General features: G+C 41.7%; 1 protein-coding gene across 1 annotated transcript in view; it reads left to right on the forward strand.

Moving 5' to 3' along the window:
• Positions 1-27,873, forward strand: part of IL6ST (interleukin 6 signal transducer) — a 51,976-nt gene extending 24,103 nt beyond the window's left edge. Inside the window, exons 3-15 of the mRNA XM_019517842.1 lie at positions 462-594; positions 1,364-1,524; positions 2,274-2,425; positions 3,949-4,108; positions 5,743-5,825; positions 8,580-8,799; positions 10,239-10,415; positions 11,058-11,159; positions 13,516-13,662; positions 14,673-14,813; positions 16,354-16,450; positions 18,353-18,434; positions 20,792-27,873. Of these exons, the coding sequence (XP_019373387.1) occupies positions 462-594; positions 1,364-1,524; positions 2,274-2,425; positions 3,949-4,108; positions 5,743-5,825; positions 8,580-8,799; positions 10,239-10,415; positions 11,058-11,159; positions 13,516-13,662; positions 14,673-14,813; positions 16,354-16,450; positions 18,353-18,434; positions 20,792-21,514 (2,378 nt within the window). The 3' untranslated portion in view covers positions 21,515-27,873. The remainder of the gene's footprint in view (positions 1-461; positions 595-1,363; positions 1,525-2,273; positions 2,426-3,948; positions 4,109-5,742; positions 5,826-8,579; positions 8,800-10,238; positions 10,416-11,057; positions 11,160-13,515; positions 13,663-14,672; positions 14,814-16,353; positions 16,451-18,352; positions 18,435-20,791) is intronic.
• The last annotated feature ends 49 nt before the right edge of the window (positions 27,874-27,922 follow it).

A 27,922-nucleotide genomic window follows, 5' to 3' on the forward strand; every position in this document is an offset into this window, starting at 1 on the left:
TTATAACCTCACTTATGCATAAGAACAACATGTTCTATCAGCTAATATGCTTTAAAACTGCATTCTCCTATGTTAATTTCAGGGTGTTGCTAGACATGACAAATTATAGCTATGTCAAATGTTCTATAGGATGTGTTAGGCTTAACCCTGGGTGCAGGAGCCAGATGTGGCTCAGAGGCTTCCTGTTGGACAGCTCTGCTCTACCCCATCCCAGATTTGTGTTCTTCCAAGTTGCATACTCCTACTACTGCAGACTTACTCAAAACATCTGTGCATTACAGTGCATTTACGAGATGACATGTACCATCTCCTCGTATTTATCTCCTGCTAAATACAACAGCAGATGAGTACTTTCTTTAAATGTTCGTTGTTCTGAGGACAGTTCAGCTTTATCACTGCTTTTTCATTGGACTGAAATGCCTCAGTACGACTGAATTTACATGAGTATTTTTTTAATGCAGTGCCCCCTGAGAAACCTGAAAATTTGAGTTGCATTGTGCATCAAACATCAAGAAGTAGATTTTCTATGAATTGTACCTGGAATCCTGGACGAGCTACTTTCCTGGACACCGAATTCTGGTTAAGAACTCGATGGTGAGTATCTCGGCAACAGGCAGGTATTGTTCTGTAGGCTTAAAAAAGACTCAGTATTTTTAATTTCTGAGTTTGTAAAGTGTTTGAGAGAAGTATTTTGAGTTATAAATTAGTACATCTAAATGTCTGGACCTGCTGCAGTGTATGGTTTGGATTGTTTGAGGACCACTTCAGCTTACCTCAGGTGTACATTTTTTCAAGACAGAATACATAGGAATGAGAAGTCTTTTACTGTAGAACTGGATCAATACAGGCTGTTTATAGTACTAATTTGAATTGGACTTAAGTTGTTATGCTGTGTTTTACCTCAGTTTTAGCGTTGCTAATGTTCCCTCCATACCACGTCTCAGTCCGACACTATTGTAAACAGTCAGAGATGCTGACCAAATGCCATGTATTGTCTGCTGACCAAGAGGAATAAAACTATAATAGAAAAAATAATGATGATCTAACCTAATGAATTAAAGGTTACTTAACCCTAGAGAAATACAGCTAGTATTCTGATTCTTGGTTAAAGCTTCATTTTAAATATTTTGTTTTAGTCTCTTTTTCAAGTAGTACTTGTAGCTTTAAAAAATAGTTATGTACTACAGAATTAAAGGCTGTTAGACTTGTAGTTACCCCTAACCTTGAAGAAAAATAAGAATGTTTAACCTCTCATTATGGGGCTACTTCTTCCATGTTTATAAATCACTTTTGAGATCCTGGAATGGAGAGTGGTTCATAGAAACGCTCTATTCTAAGCCTTGTTTTTATTCCTTTCATTTAGGCCTCAAGAAACCTTTAATGACTGCAAAGCAGCAGTTGTAAATAATTCATGTCTCATTCCTGATGTCCAGTTCTTTGTTAACCTGGATGTCTGGGTGGAAGCTAAGAATGATCTTGGGATGATGGAATCTGAGCACCTTCTTTTTGATCCTGTAGACATGGGTAATTGTGTAGTTCTGCTTAAGACTTGAATGCTGGAGCAATACAAGAGAATTAACTACCACAACAATTGTTGCTGACGAAGTACAATTAACATTTGTTTCATTGTAAAATACTTTCTATAGTTGACAGCAGTGTAGAGATTTGTAATCAGAATAGTAACATCCTATGGATTAGATCATGAGCTGTGCTGGGCACAGGTCTTTGGAGTGAAATAACATTGACTTTTTACTGTTGGCCACACTCCAGGCCAGTCACCAGCATAGCTTGTTGCATCTGCCAGTTGCTCTTGATTGGCTTTGCTGGAAGCTGCACATTGCCATTGTACAGCGATGGCCAAAACAAGTTCCTCTAAGATTGGAGTGTTACTGTAGAAGCCACTAAAAAAGATTCTCTAAGCAGAAAGAGTGCTGTTGTTGCATTTATACTAGCAGCAGTCCATAGCATATGTTTTGAGTAGCTGTATGTTAAGACCTAGAATCTGGCCTCTTTGTTTCTGACGGAGGAAAATTGCTGATATCATTCAGCTCTTCCCCAGTACACCAGTGTTTCTCTTTTTTCTTTTCTTTTCCCCCTAATCATTCTTACTGTTGGTGATTAGTCTAGACTCTTTAGATTTAAAAACAAAATAAAGGAAAATAGATGAATCTCCAAAGCTATAAAAATGTCAAGTATATAAACGCCATGCTTCAAACCATATGTGAAGTAATACAGTACTATGTTGGGTGATTCACTAACTTGTTTTCTTCTAGTGAAACCTCTGCCTCCACAGAATTTATCAGTCACTTCAGGAGTACTACCCACTGTGTTGAAACTGTCATGGGAGAATCGAATTATACCAGCAGAGATGGAGCTGAAATTCAATATTCTATACAAGATCAGTGACAGCCCAGATTGGATGGAAGTAAGTTACCTGAAATGTTTTAATGCAGTGATTCTTAACCCTTTTAGACGTAAGGCACCCCTTGGTAAATACCAGCTCTTAGCTGTCTTGTTTCAGATCTCGGTAGTCTGTCTTTTCCCTTCAGTATATGCACAAGATCACCATAAACATAACATTAAATAAAACAAACTTTAGGCAAAAAGGTAGCTTTTCTAGGAATAGCGAAGTAAATTTTTTTCCTCTAATTTCAGCTGGAAGTTTGACCTACTGAGGAACACTTGAACAGTGCTTGAGGGTTCCAAGCGAGCTTATTAAACTCGCAGCCATTCTCTTCCCATGTGAGGAACTCCCAATGGCTAATGTAGGCTAGCTCAGCAGGTTTGCTGTCCTAGAATTTGCATGTTGGACTGCCTCATTTCTTCCATGTCTACTCTTGAGTATAAACATATGAGCCAAGTCATACACATAATACAAATATATGAGCATTATGATCACAGTAACATTTTGAGGTTTTCCTACTTGCTTGCTTTCTGTTCCAGTGATTTCATCTGCAGTCAGTGGTCAGGAAGAAGAACCATGTTGTAAAAATTAAATGGCAGGACATGATGCTTGTAGTGTAGATGTTGTTCAGGTTCTGTGCTGTTGATTTATTCAAAGGATAATATTTTCAGGGAGAAATGCAAACTCTTTTCTGTTTGCCACTGCAGCAATATGGCTATTAATGTGAATGGTAATAAAGGCAAGTAACTCCAAGGTTTTCACTTAATACAGCATTCCAAATCTTAACAAAAAACTTTAGTTAACACATGTTTCAGGTAGGATTTGTATGAATTAGGGGTGGCCATGTTTTATAAGAAATGGCAAAGCAATGAGGGAATGATGAAGAAGTATCCTAAACGTACATAACTTTTTGAGGAGGGACGAGGAAACTGCTGTCATGCATTTTCATTAACGAAAAACATGAGATGCATGAAAACTGATAATGGTGGTTTTAGTTGTAGTCGTGTTGGTGTACTGACATAGGCAAACAAGGCTCTTTGGGTAGGTGTGATATCTTTTATTGGACCAACTAAATAATTGGAGAAATTGTTTTCTTCTCCCTGTTGCCTGAAGAAGGGTGTTTGTTCCCAAAAGCTTGCAAAGAATAATTTTCCAATTATTTAGTTGGTTGAATAAAAGATATCACATTTACCCAAAGAACCTCGACGGAAAACTGATAAGACATTTGGAATGTAGAAAATTAGAATTAATGAGATGGGCTAGAACATGGGTAAATAACTGTTCATTTATGCCTCCTGTGTGTGTGTGTACTAATTTTGGTGCAAAATATATTGTGTCTGTGGGCGCGCGCGCACACACGCTTTGCAGACACAATATATTTTGCACCAAAATTAGTTTCATGCTAATAAAAACACATGGAAGTCAAAAGGGCAGAATAATAGCTAAAATTTCAACTAATGACTTAAGTACTGTGCATTACAAATAGAGCTTAACTGATCCTGCTTTTTGGTCAGTAACACTAGAGGACTTTTTTCTCATCACAGGTTCCACCTGAAGATACAGCTTCCACAAGAACTTCGTTCACTGTTCAAGGCCTTAAGCCTTACACAGAGTATGTGTTTTCGCTTCGGTGTATGAAGAGAGATGGACTGGGCTATTGGAGTGACTGGAGTGAAGAAAAGAGTGGGGTCACAATTGAAGATAGTAAGTTATGAACTGAAAGTAACGCCCAGTTACCTAAACCAACACAAATTGTCATGCATGAGCATATATAATCTGCCTGAAACGGTGTACCCCTTGTAAGCATTGATTATGAGGGAAATTCAACTGGGTTCCTCTCACTTAATCATGTGATCTAAATATTCTACATGACCAGCTACTCCTAAAGGTGACTGAAATAGCTTAATACAAGGGATCTAGGTATTGAGGATTATTTAGTCTATAGAAGAGAACAAAGAAGGATTTGATCTCTTTAAATAGACCAGGCATGTCAAACTCACTTTGTCAGGAGAAGCAGTGTCAGCAGCTCTGGGTCTGACCCAGGCCACACAGCAGCAACTCTGGTCCTCACTGCATACCCCACAGGGGCCAGCTGCTGGCAGCCATGGAGGTTGGGCCTTGGTAGTGGTGACAGGCAAAGTGACCAAAGCATGACCTGGGCTGTGTCAGCCCTCGCTCACCCTTTTTCTCACCAGTTGTCAAGAGCCAGAGAATCTGGGGTCCTTGGGAATTCATGCCCCCCAAATTCCAGTAGCTTGGCAGACTGGGTAGAGCAGCCCCGCAGGCCATATGTTTGACTCCACTAAAATACCTGGCAGATGCTTATAAGAGGATTGTAATAGATTCTCTCTAGCTGCAAGGGAACGGATAAGAAAACTCTTAAAATGCAGGAAGAAAAATTTAGGAAGAACTTTCTAATTATGAAGTTTGGTTAAGCATTGGAACAGGTAACATAGAAGGGTTGTGGAATCCCCATCCTTGAACATTTTTAAGAGGTTAGACAAATATTTGTATGGAATAGTTTAAACAGGGATAATTCTGCCTTGAGTAAAGGGTGGGACTAGATGACCTTCTTAGGTACTTTCCAGCCCCACTTTTTTCTGATACTAAACTATTAATGCTTGGAACAGCCAAGTCTGGAGAAGAGGCTTATGATAAACTTCTAATAAGCAGTTCTTAGAAAACCAAGTTCTAAAAACAGGCTATAGTGTGTGTTTGGTTTTGATAATACAGCACGTATATTTCGTTTGGAAGATGTTAGCAGTGTTTTCCTGCTGTTTGTGTTGCTTTAAATTATTTTTGGCTGGGATAGAAGTTTTATGCCTTGGTTTGTTTGGAGTGTTCAGCAAGGGAGTGTGTACAATGTTCCCTTCCTGAGAGAGAACAGGGAAGGGTGTACAACTGTATTTTTTTTTTTAATTTAAGGACCATTCCATCTTACAAGGTGGTTATAAATGCATTAAGACAGACATGCATGTAATGTGGCATGCTCACTTACAAGAAATAGTGGTAGCAGTGATTTTAAAAACTTTATTTAAAATAGATCTCACTTGGAATAATTTTTGAGATGACAACCAGTAAAAATACCTGAAGACTCTAGAAGGTTGCCTTCTTAAAGATGTCTTTTTACACCATGAGGACCCTGCCCAGAATGGCTCAGCACTTCAGACAACCATCTTTAAGCGTTTGCGGGGGTAGTTTGGTAGTATTGCAGAGTTTTCAAGGACATAGTGAAAATGTGATCTGAGTTGGATACAGGAAGGTAGTGATAAAGTGAATATCATTTTAAAATAAAATGAAAATATCCATATATATTTTAATTATTTGTCGCCCATCAGGACCATCTAAAGGGCCACCCCTATGGCGGAAGATAGATACTTCTCGCTCACCAGCTTCCTGGATTGTGCACCTCATGTGGAAGGTTAGCAGAGGAGTTAAAAATGTGTGTTAGACTTGCAAAAGGCTAAGGCTTGTCTGTTTTTCAATTTCATTATTTTTCTGTGAAAACAAATCAATTCCATCACCTAACAGAACTTGAATAGATTTATTAGAGTGGTCCAGGTGTTTTAATGACCAGTACGTGACACAAGTTTTCTATATGACACAACTGGTATTTTCATGAACATGCTCATGTGTACAAGTGTGGATAGAAAAATACAACTATTGTCTCTCGTTCTATGTGATCTGGATGTGGCCATTTAGTTTAGATGTGTCTGCGGTGCCACATACTGCATGTTCAATTGTTCTCCATGTTGCAAGGGAGCAGTGCAGAGGGTTTTTTGACCTCTGCATATACAGGGGTCAAAAAAACCCATGATAGAAACAGAAAAGAAAAGCAGAGCAGCACGTGCAGCAGCAGCAGCAGCAGCAGCAGCATGCACCATCTGAAGCCAGAGCCTGGCTGACCAGAGCCACACTCTACTGCTAGCCAGGCTCTGTGCAGCAGGATAGCCGCCGCTGCAGCCCCAAAAGGCCCCCAGGAGCCCAGGTAAGGCTGCTAGGGCTAGCACAGTGCTGGCCTCAAGCTCCCCTACCCACCCGGGGTAATTTGTTGCATGCCAGAGAATGTATGGCACAGGCATTCCTGAGCGACAGCTAGTGGCAGCGCAAGGTATGATGCCACTATTGGGCCCTAGGGATTTAAACGTCCACGCACATCTGGAGACAGCCATGACATGTAACTGGCATACAGAGAACATTTTCTGTCTGAGAATCTGACTTCCAACTAACAGATGTCAGTCTGATCTCTCCAGGAAGGGAAGAAAGGTTTTACATTCAAAAGCATACATCAGAAGTCGGCAACATTTTTGGTTGGAGTGCCAAAAATACCCCAGTCCTGACCCAGTGGTGACGCACGTGGGGGGAGGGGGAGAGCACCAGTACATCCCCTGTCAGCCAGTGTTCCTGGGCAGGGGGGGGCAAGTGAGAGCACTGGTGCTGCAGCCCCCTCCCTCCCCCCCAAGCACCATCCAGGGAGTGGGGGCTCACTTGGAAGTGTCAGCAGCGGGATTGGCTGTGGGATACCAACATCCCACCCCACAAGAGGCACCAGTTGCCCATGCCCTGACCCTTGCCTCGACTTGGTGTACCAGGGGCAGGCTGCTGGGGAGCTGCAAGGGGCCCAATCCTTGTTACACTCCTCCAGGCGGACATTGGGGGAGGAGCCAGAGTTGCACTACCCTGGCCCCTTCCCCACCTTGCAGCCTGAGGTGCACATGCAGTCACTGCTAGCATCGAACCAGTGGTGGTGCTCCAGAGCCTGGTGGTACAGTGCTGCCCAGAACCCAAGCTGGCAGGGGCATATATGCCTACAGGCAATGGTGAGGAAGGGGCCCTGGGTCCTTTCCTGCTGTCAGCTTGGAGGCGCACATGCAACTGCCACCACAGTGCCAGTGCCTCCTGGCTCCCTACCACAGCCAACCCAGGCTCTGGGCAGCTGTAGCAAACAGCCAGCAGGCTGCAAACAGACGCACAGAGCTGGTGCTCCAGAGCAGCTCCGGGTGGACATCAGCGGAGGGCCTGGTTAGAATCTCAGACAAAAACTGTTCTCTTTATGCCAGCTACGCATCATGGCCGGGTCCAGATGCTCCAGGTCCCTCCCGCACTGTCTGCCCAGAGGCATGCGTGCAGCCACTGCCACCAGAGTCTAAGCGGGGCTCTGGAGCCTAGTCCAGTTGTTTTTGGAGCCTCCCAGCTGCAGCCAACCCAGGCTCTGGGCAGCTGTTACCAGCCCCGGAGCCTGGGCTGTTCACAGCCGGGCTTGCAGCCTCCGGGCCACCTGCTGCCAGCAGCCTACGTGGCTGGCAACAGCTGCTAAGAGCCCAGGCTGGCTGTGGCGTGCTAAGCAAAATGGTCTCACATGCCATACTCTGGCGCACATGCTGGGAGTTGCCAACAACTGGAATACACAATCGGAGCTTTAGGAGCTATTATTTACTCTTGTTTATTTTATTGGATTACAAACTGGTAAATCCAAATATGAAACATATAGGTCAGATTGTCATATAATAAAAGGACCATGGTTTTTCCTGCAGTAGTAAGGAAAATGCATTCCTCTGCAAGAACCTTAGATTAGTTAGTATCCACTTAGGTTCAGTATAATGCCAATGCAGTGCTTTTATGAACAATATTCTCTCCTCTTTAATTTATCTATTATTAGCTCTATTGGGAGAGGAGAGAACACCAACTATTTATTCTAAAGTAGTATTACTCTTCCTGTCATTATCAATTACAGTTGCACTGCAACACACCCCTTCTAAGGACTTTACTGAGAGGTCTTGTACAGAATTGATGTGCCACTTTTTCTTCTAATCTGTTCTCTCATCCTTCCAGCCCTGTGTCTCCTAAATTACGATTAGGATTTTGGTATAGCTGAAAGGAAGGGATATTACAAATACAGAGGCAGTGTCTGATTCTTATTTCTGAAGAACTGAAGTTTATTTAATGTCATTTTGCATTCTAATGCATCACTATCACTAAAGCTGTAACACATTTTATTACTTCAGTAGGGATTTTAGTGTAAGTAAGATGTTCAAGGTAAGATTGTTTCTTATGTGTACATTATGGAAACATACAGGAATTGTGCGTACAAAAAACACAGTAATCTGTAAGACTCTTAAATGACTGCTTAATACTTTTGGTTTAATATTAGTAAAAGTAAACGACTTTATAATAGGAACTTGATCATTATGAAGCCAATGGGATAATCTTGCATTACGAAGTGACTATCAAAGCAAGATCGCCTCTGTCACGACCACTTGAAAAACGCAGCGTTAACACCACAAACCTGACTTTAGAGTTACCAAATGGGACATATGATGTAACAGTGACTGCTCATAACAGCATTGGTTCATCTCCTGCATCGGTTTTACTTATCCCAGCAAGGAACTCAAAAGGTTAGTGCCTTACTTTGCTGCTTTTTTCTTTATAGTTGCAAATACAAGCTCTTTAAATGTTACAGGTAATGGTAAACATGAAGTGCATAATGGCTTCTGCTTACACTTTTGGTGCTTTAAACTAATACATTACCCGAATAAATATGCACATGCCTTGTTTACAGGCCCTTCTCAAATCATCAGTCACTTCTTTAATTGTATAAATTGTACCTTGAGAGCTGGGTAGTTTTTCTCACCTTTTCCCACATTGACTGTACTACCACAGGATGTTTCTGCAGCAACTGCTCCATTAAATGAAAATACTTGTGTATTTTTGAATAGATTAAGCATTCTTTTCTCAGTGGACAGGTGGGTTTTTTTTCCTTTGGATTTATTCCCTTGCTGTCCATCTGGTGCTCTTCTATGCTGCTTTGCACTTCCTTCAGTACTTTTTGGTCACCTCTTTATTTTCTTCCTTCACGTATGCTGCCCTATCACTGTCTTTTTCCTCCCCACTTCCCTAGACATGCTGCCTGGAAGCATTCATTCACTTTTTCCACTTACTAGTTTGCTTTGGTAATTAATCAGTATCACCTTTTATTCTGTAGGAATAGTACCTGGTATAGAAAAATTAAACTCCTCCTTATTTCTAGCAACTACAGTCTGCAGACTTTTGCATTAAGTGGGCTGAATGGTCAAGAAGCTAGAAATGAAATGCAGCATCATATGACTTGCTGCTCTCTCTTTGGACCACACCTTGTTTGTAGAGTTTTGAGGACCATTTTGTTAAATAAAAGGCAGTGGTGTGAATGAAACATCCACTGTTTTTGCTGCTGTTAGCCACCAGTATGGAAAGGATCTGAAGCATTGTTTCTGAAAAGCAATAAAGTACTAGCTAGGGCTCTTTCAGTAGGGAAGGAACACAATACAGTATTTTCCTCAGCCTTGTTGTACTAGCTTTTTAATATCAGAAGGTGTTACACGAAGGGTATTTAGTATTGTTTAGCAGCAGTGAATCAAGTGAGTGGCATGTTTTGTCCACAAGGCTGGGAGCCAAGAACTAAGGTCTGATTCTAGATCTGCCACTGTTGATTTCTTCTGTTGATATTGCATCACCTTTTCTATGATAGGTGGTTACTTACTTCAGGAAGTTTAGATAGCATTTCAAGAGGGCAGTACTATATGCCAAGTAATAATTTTAATGTACCCAAAAACATTTAGTTTAGCCCTTGAAGATTCAGAAAAACTCTGGTTAATCGCTCTTAAGTGTGTGCTACGGAATTCCATCAAAGTGGCTGTTATGTGCTTAGTAAAGCTTTACTAATATTGATGGCTTAATTTACTTTAGACTGGGGCCAGATTTAACAGTATCTTACACAAAAAAGCTAGCGCAAATGCCTTTGCGCACTGGAGATCTTGTGTATATGAATTATTCCCAACAACCTTCTTTCTCATTTTAGCTTCTGTGAAAAACGTTAAAGCAGCTCCTCATGCTGGCAGGCTGTGGGTACAGTGGGTTGCTCCCAACAGCCATGTGATGAAGTATGTAATTGAATGGTATGCGATGTCTGATAATTCCAGCTATATCACTGAATGGCAGCAGGAGCCTGGCAGTTCTCAAAGCACGTTTCTAAAAGGTATTTGACTTAATACGTTAAAATATTGTAGAGATTATAGAACCCAGAGTAGTTAATTTAAGAAACCTTACTGGAATGTGGTAGAAGCTGGTTTGTTTTGAATGCGTTTGCTGCATCTACCAACCGTAAGTAAGAGGGAGAAGGTATTGTGCTGCTGTGTGAAGAGCGTGTTGCTTACTGGCTGCTAATGTTGATTAGCATTTGGCTTTGGTACAGAAATGTCAAATATGGCTTTACAGGAAATCAAAACTATGGGAATATTTAAGTTTTTTAAACTGAAACATTACCATATGATAGCATGAAAGTTTATTAGGAAATGCATGAAACCACATCTAATCCTAGGTTTTCAACACACTATTACTGAACTTTAATTGCCAAATTTCAGAAAATATACTTTCTGAGACTTGCATTTTAAAATTCTTTCAAGATTTGTTTTTAAGAATGGTTTTGTTAATAGGTTTTGTGGAACTTTGTTTTCATTACAATTTTGGGCCTGGATTTGTCTCTTGGTTGGCTTACTGGTAATAGGTCTGGAAGATACCATTTAACTAATTAAGATGCATTCCCAATGCACTTTTTAAACTCAAGTAAATGAATTTGTATTGATGATGTGTGTTTTATCTTTTAAAATCCTTGCATTAGGAGATATAAAGCCATTCAAGTGTTACCAGATAACTGTGTATCCATTGTATGTTGATGGTCAAGGAAACGGTCAATCTACAAAAGCTTATCTTAAGCAGGACTGTAAGTACAAAGATCCAGCCCTAACTGTCATAAACCACCTTTTTGACTGACTTTCTATGAAGTGGAGAGAGACTTACTAGGGCACATGGCCCATCCCCATGCACATGTGCAAGATTGTATCTCTCTTGTATACTTAACTGTGCTAATGGCTTTTTCCTGCATGTAGTTTTCAGACACCTTTTTAAAGTGTAGGCTTCCCCTACTTCTTTTAAACAGTTCCCCTTTCTTGATACCAAGAAGTATTTCCTAAATCTAAAGTTTTTCCTCTCAACTTCATCCATAGATTTTCCTACCCATTACACTTTACTCTTCCCTCTTTTTTTTTTTATCATTATTCCTGAAGGTAATTTGTAGACTGTTCCTTAATTGTTATTCCTTATATCATTCTTTCCAGGTTCATGTTTTGGTGCTCTCAATTGGAGTTGGCTTCAACTTACTAATAAGTGAAGCCAGGATTGGGATCACCGGGCAGTGACAGCACAGGGCCAGGGCAGCCACGATCCCCTGCTTAAGGCCCTAGCCCCACACTGTCACCACCCTGCAATCCTGATCCTGGCTCCATCTGCCCATCCTGCTCCTGGATGCTGTTTCCTACCCACCTACAGCCCCATCCCATCTGCCTGGCCATGCATCCTGCCTGTTTGTCTCAAGCCAGTTTCCATAAAGACCCTGCCCACCCACTCCATGCAGCACCCCTGGTGGTAGATATGGGGCAGATGGGTCAGGCTGCCCGGGCAGCAGGTCCAAATCTGGAGCAGCAGCTGGAAAGAGCTGCTGCTACAGGGAGTACTAGGAAGCAAGTCTGGTCACTGCCCTGCTGGAAGCCCAGGGGCAGCAGGTCAGGCCACACACACTGTGGCCCAGGTCTGCATCTATACCTGGACCAGGCAGGGCCAAGAGAACCACTACAGGCCGGCCAGAATCTTTTGGCTGGCTAGATACAGCCCATGGGCCATATTTTGCCCACCCCTGCTCTGAGGTAAGCCAGGGTATGAACTTGCAACGTGTCAGTTAATCTGTTTGAACAGCCCGTGTGCATGCTGTAAATGGTTGCGGTAACTTGCCCCAATTTCAAGGAAAAATAAGCTATTTTACATTTTTCCATGAGATAAGAGAATGCATGTAAACATTAATTGCAGAGTAAGCATTCACACCCTAGCTTACCTTAGTTTGTGCAGCCATCCCCTTAGAAATTAAATTATACCCTTCCGTCTCTGCATTTTGATCTAGTTTACAATGTGTAAATGGTAAATATAAGTGGTTGTGATTCCCAAAGTTAATCTTCTTTAGTAATTTAAGATTAGTAGTACCTTTTCCAGATGATCTGGTGCTTTTCAATTTTCTCTGACTTTTCAGTAAATTAGCATTTCTATGCAGTTTTTTCATTTGTTTGTTTGCTTGTTATAGATTTCATATACATCAGGGGCTGGAAGGGACTTCAAGAGATCATCGGGTGCAGCCCCCCCCTCTCCCCTCCCCCCTGCCATAGGTTGGAAGTCAGCTGGGATCAAGTGACCCCAGCAAGAAATAAATCCAGCTGTTTTGTTTTTTTTGTTTTTTAAAGGAATCCAGAGTAGGTGCTTGCACCACTTCTGGGGGGAGTTAGTTCCAGACCCTGGATACATGCACTATAAATAGCTTTTTTAATACCCAGTCTGAATCGGCCTTCCTGGAGTTTATGGCCGTTAGACATTGTTATCCCTTGGGGAGTTCTGGTGAACACATGTTATCCCAGGTCCTGATATACCCCTCTTACAAAGTTGTAGGCTGCCACCAAGTACCCCCTGAGCCTTCTCTTCTCTAGACTGAAGAGTCCCAAGTCCCTCAGCCTCTCCTCGTACAGCCTTCCCTCCAGCCCTTGGATCATATGAGTGGCTCTCCTCTGGACTCTCTCAAGCTTCTCCACATCCTTCCTGAAGTGGGGGGCCCAGTACTGGATACAGTACTCCAGCTGCGGTCTCACCAGGGCCAAGTAAAGCGGGAAGATGACTTCCCTGGTTTTGCTTGAGATGCATCGGTGGATGTACGCCAGAGTTTAGTTAGCTTTGCCTGCCACTGCATCACATTATACTTGGGTATTTTGCCCCCTTTGTTGACTTTTGAGTTCTACATTTTCCAGATTAGCCATTATTTCCTTCGAGGGATAGGAGAGAGAGTTTTTAAAAATAATTTTTAACTGTCCAAACTTTGGTTCTTTATTTTCATGTTGAACCCAGGAATTTGCCATGTACCTATATTATAATTTCAAGCAAAAAAATGCATTTTGTAGGTAACTTCTAGGTAATGTTGACCAGACTTTTTATACTGATGATATGCTGCTCGTTAACATACACTAATTGTGGTCTTCCATTTACAGATCCTGTAAAAGGACCAACCATTCAGACAAAAAAAGTAGGAAAAACTGAAGCTATTTTAACATGGAAGCATCTCTCAGTGAATGATCAAAATGGGTTTATCAAAAACTACATTATCTTTTACAAAACTATCAGTGGGAATGAAACAGGTAATCATGAACAGAGCTTAACATTAACATTTATTTCTTTGACTATTATCTTTTGGAAGTGTTACTGATCACTGCCAGAAGGAAAAGCAAGACTAAAAGCTTCATGCTTTTAATCTGCCTGCAGTTCAAGCCTGTGGAAAGGAGACAGTGGCTATGGCTTTGCTTATGGCAGCAGAAAAAACCACAATGTTTCTAAGTGCTTAATGGTCCAGAGCATACCTTAGTGTTCAGCTCACCTTCATAAAGAAGATTGAGTGGTGACTCGGTACTATCTGTACTATTAGAACAGGGATCAGACATCTGATTCTTGAGCTGCTTAACCCAGAGCAGTGGTATAACAAAAGCAAGCTAAACAAATCCAAAATAGAAATAAGGCCTATGATTTTAACATCGAAGATAAATAATTCTTAAAATCCACTCTTGTTCCTGGTATCATGGAAATATTTCAAAATTTAAAATTGCTGGGCATAATGAACAAAATCCTCTAGTTTAGCAACAGTAGGGTCCGATATCACAATTTTTTGGTGAAATCCCGTGGTCGGCATCAAGCAGGTTATCAGCAGGTCATAGTTAAATAGGTTTAACTAATTAAATGGCCTTAAAAAAGGGTCAGACCCCTTTTCCTACAGTAGTCTGAGCTAGAGAATCGCAATTAAAAGATACGTTATCCTGAACATCACTGTGCAGCTGCACTGTTGGGTTTGAGAGTGGCTTTAGCTTTTTCAGTGCCTTTCTGGAACATATGAATAGATAAGTGCAGACCAGCACTGAGTCAAGTCTTTTATACAGAACAGAGAAACTAAATTATTAGTTTTGACTTAGGATACCTGTGTGGGCCTACGTTGTCATAATTACTTTCAGCACTGATGCACAAAACGTCTTGTTAATTTTGTCTTGGATGCCTTGTTTTTATAGATGTAGTATACACATTCAGTAAATCGGCAGAGCTGGAGCCATTTTATTTAAACTACCAAAAATATATGTAAAAATGTTTCCCCTTTATCTTCTAGCTGTGAAGGTGGATCCTTCCAAAACGGAATATACCCTCTCTTCCCTATCCAGTGACACTTTGTACACAGTGCGGATGGCAGCATATACAGAAGTAGGAGGCAAAAGTGGTCCTGTATTTACATTTACTACACAAAAGTTTGGTAAGAATTAATTATGCAGATTATGGGGCTTGGTTTTAGAATGATTCATGAAATGGTTTTCTAACTACAGCTATGGTGATCCTAGTGCTCCAAAACCAGATAGAGGCTTGTTGTGCAAGGTGCTTTACAGGCATTTTAAAGAATGTTCTTCCCTCTAAGCCCTTTGTAACCCTAAATTATAAGTTATAATAAATAGAGTATGACCAGAGAGGAAAAGGTAGGATATGAGGATTTTGTGTTGTTTTGCCTTAGAGTAGGACTATTGTGTATGGTAACAACACACTTCTCTATTCACTCTTGGGTGCGTTATGGTCACTGCCATGTGGAATTTCCAGGTTTACCTGCAGTCATGGTGGTAACGTGCACACTCTAAATCAGGACCATGATTTCAAAGAAAGGTTCATAAAATCAGTGTATTCTCAGCCAGAATGGAAATAATGTTAGAATACATACATAGTAGTGTTAAGCTAATGTATATGGGTACCAGTGTGTTTTGACATTATATTTATATGTAATCTAAGGACAAATGAGGAGAATAATGGAAGCTAAAATATGCAGTGTGATGACAACTGTACAGTTTCTCTCATGTTATCACAGCAGCTTCTACAACTGATGGAGACATTTGAGGAACTTGAAAGACTATAAAGCCGAGTGCTGGTGTTTCTGAGAGTCTAGACACTTTGCAAGTGCCAACCAATAGCAGTCCTTTGTTTCTTTGTCACCAATTTGTGGTGCCATTCCCAAGACTGAGATGTCTTTCTAGGTTTCCACCAATGCTCTCTGATATGCTGAGTTATAAAACCTCACTGGCTTACAGAACTAGTATTTAGTAGTTTACTTGCTAGCTTGTTGCTATGCTGCATCTTATTTATAGCTGGGGAGGTTGCAAACTAGATAACCAACAACTTATACGATACTGAAGTGGCAAATCTGGTTGAGGCCAGGCTAGTGACTGCATTTGCATGTGTACTGCTGTGGGCAGTCCTGACACTGATAAATAATCATGATCTGAGTGATGACATAGACAAAGCCTTTGTAAATAGGTTGCAAGTGGCATGTGCAGGATACACTGCTTGTTTTATTTCACAGTTCCACCTGATGCTCTGAATGACTGGAAAGGCAAACCACCTAACCAAAAAAAGGGAGCCCTATCTTGCAGAGCAGTTAGTAGGGGCAGGGTTGAAAGCAGCTTGTTGAGGCAGCTAGCAGACCACCAACCTATGACATACATGCAAGTGCCTAAACATTGATCCAGTATAAAATTACTCCTGATTCCATCAGGAGTAAAATCTCCAGAACAGCTCGCCACTTAATGACACAATTGCTTGTATGAATGCAACCAAGGTTAAGCTGCTGAGTAGTGAAGTCTTCAGGTCCACGTACTAATCATTGCATGTACTGGCTGTAATAGGTTCCTCCTCTTCCCCCTTTCTGCCCCCAGACTCCCTACCTTTCTGAATGATTGATTGTTTTTGAAAATGGTTACTGTTGAGCATGTGAACTAAACTTCATCTTTCTTTCCACCCCCCCTTCTGTTTAGGAAAGGGAGAAATTGAAGCCATAGTCGTACCTGTGTGTCTAGCATTCCTGATGAGTGTCCTTTTGGGAGTTTTGTTCTTTTTTAACAAACGGGACTTGTAAGTACAAATTTTGTGATGAAGTGAGACTCTTTGAGCATGATGGAGGGACAGTAATGTTTCACTGTGAATAGAGGAATGCCCCATGGATATTATTTGTCATTTTCCACCCTTACTCTGTTGCAACCAAGACACTAAACCTGTCCAGACACTACAGGCCTGCCAGTTAACCCAGTACAAAAAAGAAGGCATAGTGGTGCATATTCCATAACTTTGCCTGAGCCAGATGAGGATTATCCCTGAAAGAATCAGGGGTGAAACGTCAGTGGGATAAGTTATACCAGTTTGTCTTTCTACAGGAGGTGTGGGCAAACTACAGCCCGTGGGCTGAATCCATCCCACCAGCTGATTGGACCTAGCCCACAGCTGCCCCTGTGAGGCACTGCATGGGGCTAAGCCTCACCCAGGGCAGCCTGTGCTCTGCACCCACCTAATGGCCCCAACCATTGTGCACAGCTTCCCAGTGGAGCTACTCTTGGTGCGGCTGCAGCCTCCCAGCTACTGTCAGCTCCCCCTGCCTCCGGCAGCTCCTCTTCCTCTGGCCCCTGCTGCTCCTGCCCCAGCAGGTAGGGCTCCAGCTCCCAGCCACCTTCCACTCAGCCCACTTAGTGCCACCTGTGGGCAGCCAATTGGGTGGAAGATGGCTGGGAGCTGGAGCCCTGCACACCTGGGCCAGGAGCTGCTCTGCTGCATCTCCCTTTGCCCCTACTTGGAGCAGCACAGCAGGAGCCAGAGGAGGAGGAGCTGCTGAAGGCAGGGGAACTGAGCAATACCCAGGTGGCTGCAGGGGTTGTCCCAGGCAAGAGCAGGTGGGGCTCAGCCCCAGTTGATGGGGAGGTGGTAATTACACTGCTATGTGCACTGCCCAGGAGCGCTCTGCTGCACATGACCCCTGCCCCCCTCTGTTCCTCTCCACACCCCCAGCCAGCTCCTGGGACCTAGCACATGGGCAGCCTTCCCCCCCACTTGCACATAATACACATACCCCATGCCACCCCCCCACATACCAGACATAATATGCAAGAGTAAGGCATTATATTGAGCTGGTATGCTGCCTCTATATATGCTACTCAAAAAAACGTAAATTGGGACAAATATTTATTTTTTCAAATAAAATTAAAATATGTTGTAGTGGCTGTTTTGATTTTTTTTGATTAGCATGGGATTTGTTTTTTATCTATAATTTGTTAAAATAATATCTTCTGATTTTGTGTGCAGCCCTCAACAGCTTACCAAAACTCATTAAGTGGCCTGGCCCGCCAGCCAGATAATTGCCCACCCCTGTTCTACATCCATTCTGGGGCAGCAGTTTGGTAAAGGCAGTTAAGCTGTTACCTGCCACCTTGTGGTGAGATGCAATAGCAGTTGCCGGTTGTGCAACTGTCCCAATATTGCGGCACATCTGTCCATAGCAAATGCTAAGGTAAAACAAGTATGAGGAGGGAAACGGGCCTGTGCGTCTCCTGAAGAGATGGGGATTTCTAGCTCAATAATTAACAGTAGTTGAGGGCTACTTTTTAACATTCATATGTTTAAGAGTTTAGTGCATTATAAAACACTAGCTTCTCTTTCCAGCCCTTAGTTTTCACTATATGCTGACGTTCTGGATCAACCAGCTGCTTCCTTACTGAATTCTTTACAAATAACTAAAAACTTGTGGTCCTTGCAATAAAATGACTTAGTATAAGGAACAACTTGGAAAAAGAGAGGTGATAGGGGTACTGTGCAAATGAATACACCAGACATCAGATGGGACAGGACAAAATTAGCCTCTCTAGAGCTTTTGTCAAATAGGAGTCTGATGGGCCAATACTGTATGTGAGGAATGCAAAGTAGAACTCAGCTCAGGTTAAGAGTTCAGGGTTCAAGAAATATATTTTTCAATGTTTTTATTCTCCACAGAATTAAGAAGTATATCTGGCCAAATGTGCCTGATCCTTCCAAGAGTAACATTGCTCAGTGGTCCCCACAAGCTCCAGTGAAGGTAAGGATTAGCTTCTTCTGAACCTTTCATAATAAACTGACCAGTAAGAGCTCCCATGTCTGAAGTCCTCATTTCCTTGCCTTTTAATCCTATGACCTAGGATTCTATGAAATACCATTCATGTGAATCTTAATGTAATTTTAGGTGCAAGGTGCTCAAAGCCCAAATAAGAACTTGACGCAGTGCATCTAATACACATTTTCCTACACTTGAATGTTTGGGGCATGGTTCTGTTTGCTTTCTTGTTCATTGTAAAGTCAAAGAGGTTATATTACTGCAAAACCATTTTTAGGAAATGGAATAAAAATTGAAAATGCACATAAGCTATCTATAGATAAGATATACAGATGTTGCTGCAGGAAGACTGCATGGTGGTTGAACAAGGGAAATTGTGGTCAAGGTCTTGGGGCAAACTTCTACAAATAGTGTTGAGATATTGAATATGCGATAAGAAATGTCAGTGCCTCTGATATATAAGGCCTTAATTTCAAATGTTTCTGTTATTATAATGGATGGTGTTGGGTTTCATACCTTCTAGGGGCGGAAGGGACCTGAGTAGATCATCTAGTCCGACCACTTGCCATGGCAGGAAAGAGTACTGGGGTCAAACGACCCCAGCAAGGTGTTCTTCTGCAGTACCATAAAAGAGTAATGATGTCTGACTCCCCCTGCTGGAATCCATGGTTCTAAAACAGGGGCAGACAAGATACCTCCTGTGGGCTGGATCCAGTCCACCAAACCTTTCTACTGTGCCCACGGGGCCTCTCTAAAATGTAGGTAGCTATTGGCAGGTAATAGCTGTCTATCTGAAAGCCAGCGAGGCTCTGGCAACACGAGGTGCCAGCTGCAACAGCAAGTGGCTTAGGCTGTAGTTGCGATGCAGCCAACTCACCCTGCCCCATTCTCAGAAGCTGCTAGAGACTGGAAGCTTCTGGCTGACAGAGGTTTCTGTCCCGGTGACCCTGTGGCTGTTCTCTAGCCCTCCCTTGTTCTAGAGTTGAAATTCACATAAGAACCAGTGGGGTGGGGGCAGGATGGGCATGGAGGCATGGAGCTGGCCTAGCCTGATGTTGTGGGACTTCCTTTGGTTCTGACACTAGCATGCCACCAAGGTGGGCCAGTTCCTTGCTGTGCCGTGTGGGTCCCAGCCTTGTAGCCAGAACCACATTGGGCCAGGATGGCCCCATTCCATGCCACATGGGTCCCAGCCTTGCAGCCAGCAACCACATGCTGCTGGGAGGGGACGGGACAGCTCCATGCCACTCCACATAGATTGTGGCCATGCAGCGGGGAACTGTATGCTACCTGGACAGGCTGGACCTGGCCAGGCTGGTTCCATGCCGCACCATGCGGGTCCTAGCCCTACAGCTGGGAACCATGCAACACAGCGCTGAGTCAGCCCAGGCTGTCCTGTCTCTCCTGACAGCACGCAGTTCCCCACTGCATGGCCAGCACCCATGTGGCTGGCTCCATGATGCTCCATGTGGGTTCCGGCCTTGCAGCTGGAACAGTGTTGTGCTGGGATGGGCCGGGCTGGCCCCATGCCACACCTTATGGGTCCTGGCCTTGCAGTTGGGAACTGCATGCTGTGGCTAGAATGGGACCTCCCACCACCCCCACCATAACCCACACCCCCCCCACTATATCCACGCACATACACAGACACCCTCCCAGCCCAACCACACACCCACAGCACTCCACACCCACCCTCCAATCACCCTGCCCCATATGCACCCTCCTATCCCCTGTACCCAATATACAAGAGTAAGAGTGTATTTTTAGCTATTATGTAATCACCTCTAGATATGCTGTGGTAACACTCACAAATCAGGACAAAATATGTTTTTTAAATAAAATTTAAAATAAGCTATAGGAGATGTTTGGGGGGGTTGTTTTTTGTTTTTTTAGTGTACGATGGGGGGGGGGGGTTCTAGTTACAACATGGCAGCCCTCCCCCCAGGAGTACTTCTGGAACAAGGGGAGGGACTTCTGGTGGCAAAGTTCAGGGGTTGGGGCAGGACTTCCAGTCCCAAGATGGCAACCAGGGCAAAGGGCAGGGCTATCCTTGCTACCCTCAACAGCTCGCCAAAACTCAAGCAGCCCTCCAGACTAAATAAATCATCCACCCCACTCTAAAAGATCCATAGGGTTAAGATTGATCCTTGAAAAACTAAGATGCTACTGTCCCCTACCCTTCATGCTATTCCCCCCCCTTGCTTAATGACAAGTGTTCAGCAATAACTATTGAATTCTACAAGGGGCAGGGTATGCAGAGACCTCCAAGCATTTAAGGAACAAAAAGTAAGACCTAATGATTGTTCTTTTGATGAATTTTTCTTTATCTTCTTTTCTTTCAGCACAACTTTAGTTCTAAAGATCAGATGTACCCAGAAGGCAGTTTTACAGATGTAAGTGTTGTTGAAATAGAAGCTGATGACAAGAAGTCTTTTTCAGAACAGGATCTAAAACCTTTTGACTTGCTTAAAAAGGAGAAAAGTACTTCAGAGGGACATAGCAGTGGTATTGGAGGATCCTCATGCATGTCTTCTCCTAGACAAAGTGTTTCTGACAGTGATGAAGGTGAATCTACACAAAATACTTTGAGCACTGTACAGTATTCGACTGTAGTGCTCAATGGCTACAGAGACCAGATTCCTTCTGTGCAGGTTTTCTCAAGGTCTGAATCTACCCAGCCTCTGCTTGATTCAGAAGAGAGATCAGAAGACAATCTAGGTGATGGTACATCACCAAGACATCAGTATTTCAAGCAAAATTGCAGTCAAAATGAAACTAATCCAGATGACTCGCATTTTGAAAGAGCAAAGCAAAATACTCCTCCAATAAATGAGGAGGATCTTGTTGGACTTGCAGTGCAGATTTCAGGTCAAAGTTCACAGTCATATGGCTTTGAGCCACAGAAGAATATGCAGGAAGCTGCTTTGGCAGGTGCTTTATGCCCAAGTACCGAAGGGCAGACTGTGATCCCTGAAACGCTGGGGATAAATGCAGGAACAGTTGAGGAAATGCAAAAAAGTTACCTGCCACAGACTGTAAGACAAGGGGGCTATATGCCCCAGTGAAGAAAAACCTGCTTTATTAGGCCTTCACTAGTGCCTGTTCTGTGTTTTTTATCCAGTGTTTCTAATACATTAAGCTAATATTTATCTGCTTTCAGATAAATATGTGTATGTAAAGATTCATTTGGTCAAGAGACTATGACAGTACTCTGAGTACTATATTTCCGTGGGAGACTTCCTGTCCAGACATACTGGAGATCAACTTCATGCACTACATATATTCTTTCTTGTCTGAATAATTGGAGAAAACTAGTATATTTGCAGTTTTTGTCTGTTTTGTGATGTTGCATTTAAACTTGACTGATTGAAAGTAGCAAGTTTAATTTTAATTTTGTCACCTAAGCTAAAGGGATACCATAAGCTTTCTGGCAGTGTACCACATTAACCCAGCTTTGGCTAAGCTTGACTGGTCTCTTTCCCCCAGAAGTGAAAAATGGAAGTTCATGGTTTCAGTCTTGTTTGACCTATGTTACCCAACTTCCAAAAACACTGGCCTGCACTCATCACAGACTAGAAATTCATTGGCTTCCCTGGAGTTTAGACCAGGGCTGGGGTTGGCCTAGAGCTGCTGTTTCTAAAGACTAATAGATCAAAGTATTTTAATCCCCATATTAGAACTGGAAGTCAAAGGTTGTGAAATACTTGTAAATTATATCGCCAGATACAATACCAAATTTAATCACAGCCTAACTCTCAATGCTGGTATAGTCATCAGTGTTCTACCTGCATATCTATGTAAATCCACAACTAAACAGACTTTATATTGAATCCTGTCTTCAAACCTGAACTGAATGCATGGCAGGTGAAATTACATATTTAAAAATTTGAAGGAACTCGTAGTTAAGAAGAGCTCTACTCTGTAGATGAACTGAATTGATTTGGTTTGGTTTTTTTTGGTTTAATATTCACATCACTAACCAAAATAAACCATATCTTGGGTTTTTTTAGAAATCATCATTGTTTAGCATGTGCTCTTGTACCTGACAATACTTCGGGTGGGGAAATGTTCTATGACAGTATCTGTTGTATGTAGATTTGTCTTTCACAAATGTCAGTGAGGGGTTTTTTTTCATAACTACCAAGACTAGTGTTCTGTGACTTCCTTGCCACGGTATTGTGGTCTTAGTAAAACCAAACACTATACAGAGCAGGCATACTTGCATTAATAAAAATTTTCCAAACCATACCTGTTAAGACATTTGCCATCCTCATACCTGTTGTAGCTCATTGCCATGGCAAAATTCTGCAGCACACCTGTTCATTTCTGATGGCACACTGGTTGGGAAACACTGACGTAGAGAAAACTGCTTCCTACTGTGTTCAGACACTGATGCCCCTCATACTTCCCAGAAAAGCAGAAACCTGCAGCTGGAGAGCTGACAAAATGCATCCTTCCATTGAGCTATAAGCAATACATCTGCATCCTGCTGATTACAATTCCTGTTACTTTACTTTTCTTTCCTCAGTTCCCTTCCTGTTTCTAACACTTCTAACATCTTAGAGAGCATATGCTTAGAGTCCACCCTTAAACTTTTCCTTATAACTCTTACCTGGAAAAACTCTTTTTAATGCCAGCTCTTCAGCTTAGAAAAATCATCTTGGGGGTTTCTTAACCTGATCTGTCTAGCTTTACAATTTGGCGCTAAGGCTTCCTGTAGGTTCTAAAATTCAGCAGTTGCCGACTGTAGCCTATGCTGCTGGCCTTCAAAATACTTGCTAGTGCTATCTGTTGTTGGCTGGTTGCATGGTTCCAACTTCCCTTGTTTTCATCTGCTAAATCATATTATTTATACCTGTACACCTACCTTATGGTAGATGTTAACATATAAGCAATTGCTATTGTTGCTACAGGGAAATTGGACAATACCAGTGGAAAAGAGCTGGTCCATGAAATGCTCTTTAAACGCAGTCCAAACTGTGGAAAATGGTGAACCTCCCTCTAGTTCATTTCTTCTTGCACTGCAGGATTCCTTAACTTCGCTGACCTGTTTCTCTTACTAATAGCTTGCAGTTTTTGCTACCTAGAAAGTTAACCAATACAGCTGTACTCTGTAATTTCATTTGAATTCAGATCTACCCCTGTCAGCATTTCAGTTAGAAAGGTCTTCCATTCTTGAATCCTTTTTTTTCCTTTGCCTTGGGCACAACATCAAAGACTTTCAGAAGTTCCCTGTAAGCCATAACACACAAAATGGATCTTGTAAAATGTAAAGCCTCAACTGAATGTCTCTGCCATTAGTTAGAAATGTACTGGAGCCTGAAAAGAGAAGTGGGTGATGAGTGGGTGACTAGAGTTGTAATCTTGTTTCTAATTACTTTCCAAAACCCCCTTGTAATAAACACTTTTAAATAAAACCATTTTTGTACAATGAGAGATGAAAGAGCACAGCAGGGAACACGGATGGTGATATTGTTGAACATACCATCATTTACAACTGTAGAGAAGTCATGTGGTCCAGTAAATGATAGTTGCCCACAATAGAAATGGTGGTAACTTGCTGAAACACCCTTGTGCATAATGGGAATCCATTTAAATTAAAGATGATTTTAAAAGAAAAGAAGCATCTTCTAAGAGCTCCCTCTAGCAATAGTTCTGCTCTGTTACTAGTGGCGTCTTACTGTTCACCACTGCCTACAGCTCATTAGGAGCTGACTTAGTGTATTAGGAGGAGAAAACAAATCTCTCCCAGAAAGTGCTCTCTTTTTCCTTCTAATTTAAGTCTTTAAAATAGATGAGTATAGAAAATAGAAGCAAAAAGACTAGAGGGTAAGTAAACATTTATGTAGGTCACTAGCTTATAGCACGTGATAAGAGTTATGCGCATTACAGCTTGTTAATTAAATAGTTTTTTCTGCCAAAGAATGGTGCTCGGCTTTTGACCTGAAAGTAACTTCCTGCTTCTTGATAGTGTTCTGACTTTTTATGTTTCAAAAGTACCTTGCAGTTCAAGTAATATCGGTCACAGTCTTGAAAAAGTTTAAAAGTGTATGTGGTATAATGCATTGACAATCCACTTAAGCTTACGTGGTATTTAGCCCCTGAACTATTGTTACATACAAAGGAATACTTTTACTATGGTGCACTTTTAAAAATAAATACAAGCATTATTAAAATAAAAATACACTTAACACTGACCACTTCATGTCCATTTTTGATTGATTGATTGCCCACACTGGCACACTTCTGCTGGGGAAACAGAATAATATTGAAGCATGTTATTTATGTGACTGCAGCCAAGGATGGCACATGGAAAATGAATCTTCTGAACAAGCACACTTTTTAATTAGCTTGTCATTTGTCTTGTTTCAAAAGATCTGATTTTGTTCTTCACTGTAACATTAATGTTCTACAGTTCACGTGCAGTACTAAAAAAAGCAAAGGGCATCTTGGGAGCATCCTATCCCTCATCATCCTTCCCCCACTCCTGGCCTGGTTATGTGATAGGTTACAGCCTGACCTAAATAACAGTAGTCTGGAGTAGGGGGTTCCCAACCTTTTTAGATCAAGGACAGACAAACCGCGGACTGAAAGTAGCCATGGATTGGCAGCCAACCCTTGGCTGTTGGACTGCTGTATGTGGACTGTCACTTCCAGTCCACAGTTTGTCATTCCGCAGTCATTTCTGGTGACACCATGTGGGGCCCCATGGCCGGCACTTCCGGCTGGAACAACCATAAAGACACTTTCACCCAGCGAGAGGGAGGCCCGGCACCGGGCCATGGCCTGGGGGTTGAGCACACCTGGTCTAGAACAACACTAATTTAGGTCAATTCATCAAAGGTCCTAAGAGGGTATTATGGTGGTTGTCAAAGTACTGGGGCATAGGTGGTAGCCAGGGATTCCTTAAGGGGTATCTGGAAGAGGTTTGGTGTCGGAGTTGCACAAGTCCTTCAGCACCTAATGATTCCTCTTCGTGAGGCTGGGACCCATAGCTGGCTTTCTGGCCCTTGCACACCAGCATTGCAACTCAAGGTTGAACCTCCATCAACCACTCAACAAAAGATGTAGTGCCTAATGTTATAAATCCTCGTGTTCAGTCAAAACTGCCGTGCAGAATCTTGGCAGAACAGGAACCAAGTTGTATCACTTGCATCATTGTGGTGTCTAAACCCTCCTTGGCATAACCGAGAAGAGATTCCTAATCTTGTTTGGTTAAACATGTCATGTCCTTATACTTGCTTCTAGTATGTTTAACAGGGCAAAAAGTTTTTTTCCTTACCAATATATACTTGATTACTGTCATAACATCAACAGTCCTTCCCAGATAAATAAAATTAGTTTGCTGTATTAGGGCTTGTCAAACTACTTGCCTTTTTGAATGGTTTATGTCTGTCTGACTTCTGTTGTTGTTTTTCATGTGTGTGTCAAATTGATATGGTCTTCTGTTTTAAGCTGCTAGTTGCTATAATCAACAGCAATTTATTTTAAATGTAAGAAATTATATTAGAGGTCATGCTTCAGGCAACTTTTCACTTAAGGCAGGCAGATTATTAAATGTTTCCCTGCTACCTAGACTACAACTAGATGTTGCATGCATTTTAAGATGAATCCTAAAAAAAAAGTTAACAGGATAAGTGCTAACAGTTTATTCAAGGATGTTGCAAAGTACATTTGAATGGTTAACCAGGGATTGCATTGTCAAATCAGTGACATTCATCCCCAGTTGGAGGGGTGATTATATGTACATATCAATCCCAAGATACTTCTGTTCTGGGACAAACACAGGCACAACTTACCTGCAGACAAATTCAACATCTATTCCTAGCTCTAGTGGCCTGGAAATATAGAAGTCCTTCATCAAGCACTTTCCTGGATACCTGCTTACCTGTCTCCTTAGGATCCAATAGTAATTTACATTGTACAAAACCAATGAAAATTGGGCCATTATGTGCTGGGTGTCCAGGACCTGGCTTGGCTTAAAAAGAGAGGGTAAGTTAGAGAAGGTGAAGCTATACTATACCAAAACTATTTTCAGTGGTGGCTTTTCTGTTTTCATCTCTCAAAAGCTTATGCAAGCCAAAACACCCTCTTAAGAAGGAGTTCTCTGATTTAAGTGTGCAGGGAAGCTTTTATATTAGATTAAGTTCAACAACATAATGGCAGCTTATTGGCTAAGACATTTGTCCAAGAACTGAAGACTCAGTCTTACAGGGTCCTGACCCTTCCTCCCACAGTGGATTTCAGCTTCAGCAGAGTACAGACAGCACCTTTTGAAATGGAGCTGTAGTTAAGTGTCTCATTCACATTAAAGAGGTATTTGCAGAATAACCTCTTTAGTGCAATAACGGCAACAGTGATTTGGGGAAGGTTTTCTTCTCTTACCAGTTAAACTCAGTGGATTACATTAGAACTGTCAATGTAAATGACAAATAATAGTACATGTTTGGAAGGACAAGGTGAATATCAGATGATTATATTTCTGCACTAATGTCTGCAAACTTACTGCCTGTTGAGTATGCAGATGAGCACAGCCTATGACATTTTTTTATGTTGACATTTTATCTTTTTCATGTAAAGCACATGATGAGTAAAGGGATGTTGTCCACCTGCAGTCTGCTTTAAAAAAATAGAAGTTATGCAGCTCTCCATCAGCTGTATCACTGTAATCACATCTTCCGCCAAAATGCTCCCATATACAGAGCAAAACTGAAAAAGTGAAACCTTATTAATTTGTATAGGTCTTTTCATTTTTGCTCTTATACATTGAAATTCAAACTATTTTTCTTAAACATACTCTTTCCATCTATTGGGAAGCAAAATAATCAATGAGGTCTAGACTTTAAACCTGGGTATAAAGGTGCATTAAAAGTTAGCCTGAAATAGTAATAGTGCAATAAGTGACATGGTATCAAAGAAGATGTAATAGGACATTATATATTTAATTGCGTTTCAAAGCAGAAACTGCTAAATATGAAACGCTGTTTGTGTCACTGTGCAATTTAGACAGACCTGAGTCATGAGCCACAGAGCCTTTAACAATCAAAATTTCTTTAAATTGGATCTGGAGCCTTAGGTTTGATGTCTAATGTAGATACCAAATAATAGAGTACAACGCTGTTTATATACTCAGAGTAGGGCTTGCTAAGCTAACGCTTGTTTGTCAGCTCTAAATAATTCAAATTACAACCAAAACTTAACTTGTAAATGCTGCTTAGTCTTCTGTATACCAAAGTGTATTTACTGTTGAGCACTGTCCCTGCCTCTGCAAGCTGCTGCATGTTCATTGCCATGTTAATGTTTAATTGTACTTTAAACAAGTTTTACTGTAACATTTTAATGTCTTCCTTACCGTGTTGTACCATTTGAATGTTGCCTTCTATCTAGTACATATCAAAGTAAACTAAAAAAAATTGCTTTAAAACCAGTGTTGTCTTAACTATTGAAGGCGAAGCGTCATCACTATTGGCTGC

This window comes from Gavialis gangeticus, unplaced genomic scaffold, assembly GCF_001723915.1.
Source record: "Gavialis gangeticus isolate Ggan-Ray unplaced genomic scaffold, GavGan_comp1, whole genome shotgun sequence".
NCBI classification, from domain to species: Eukaryota; Metazoa; Chordata; order Crocodylia; family Gavialidae; genus Gavialis; species Gavialis gangeticus.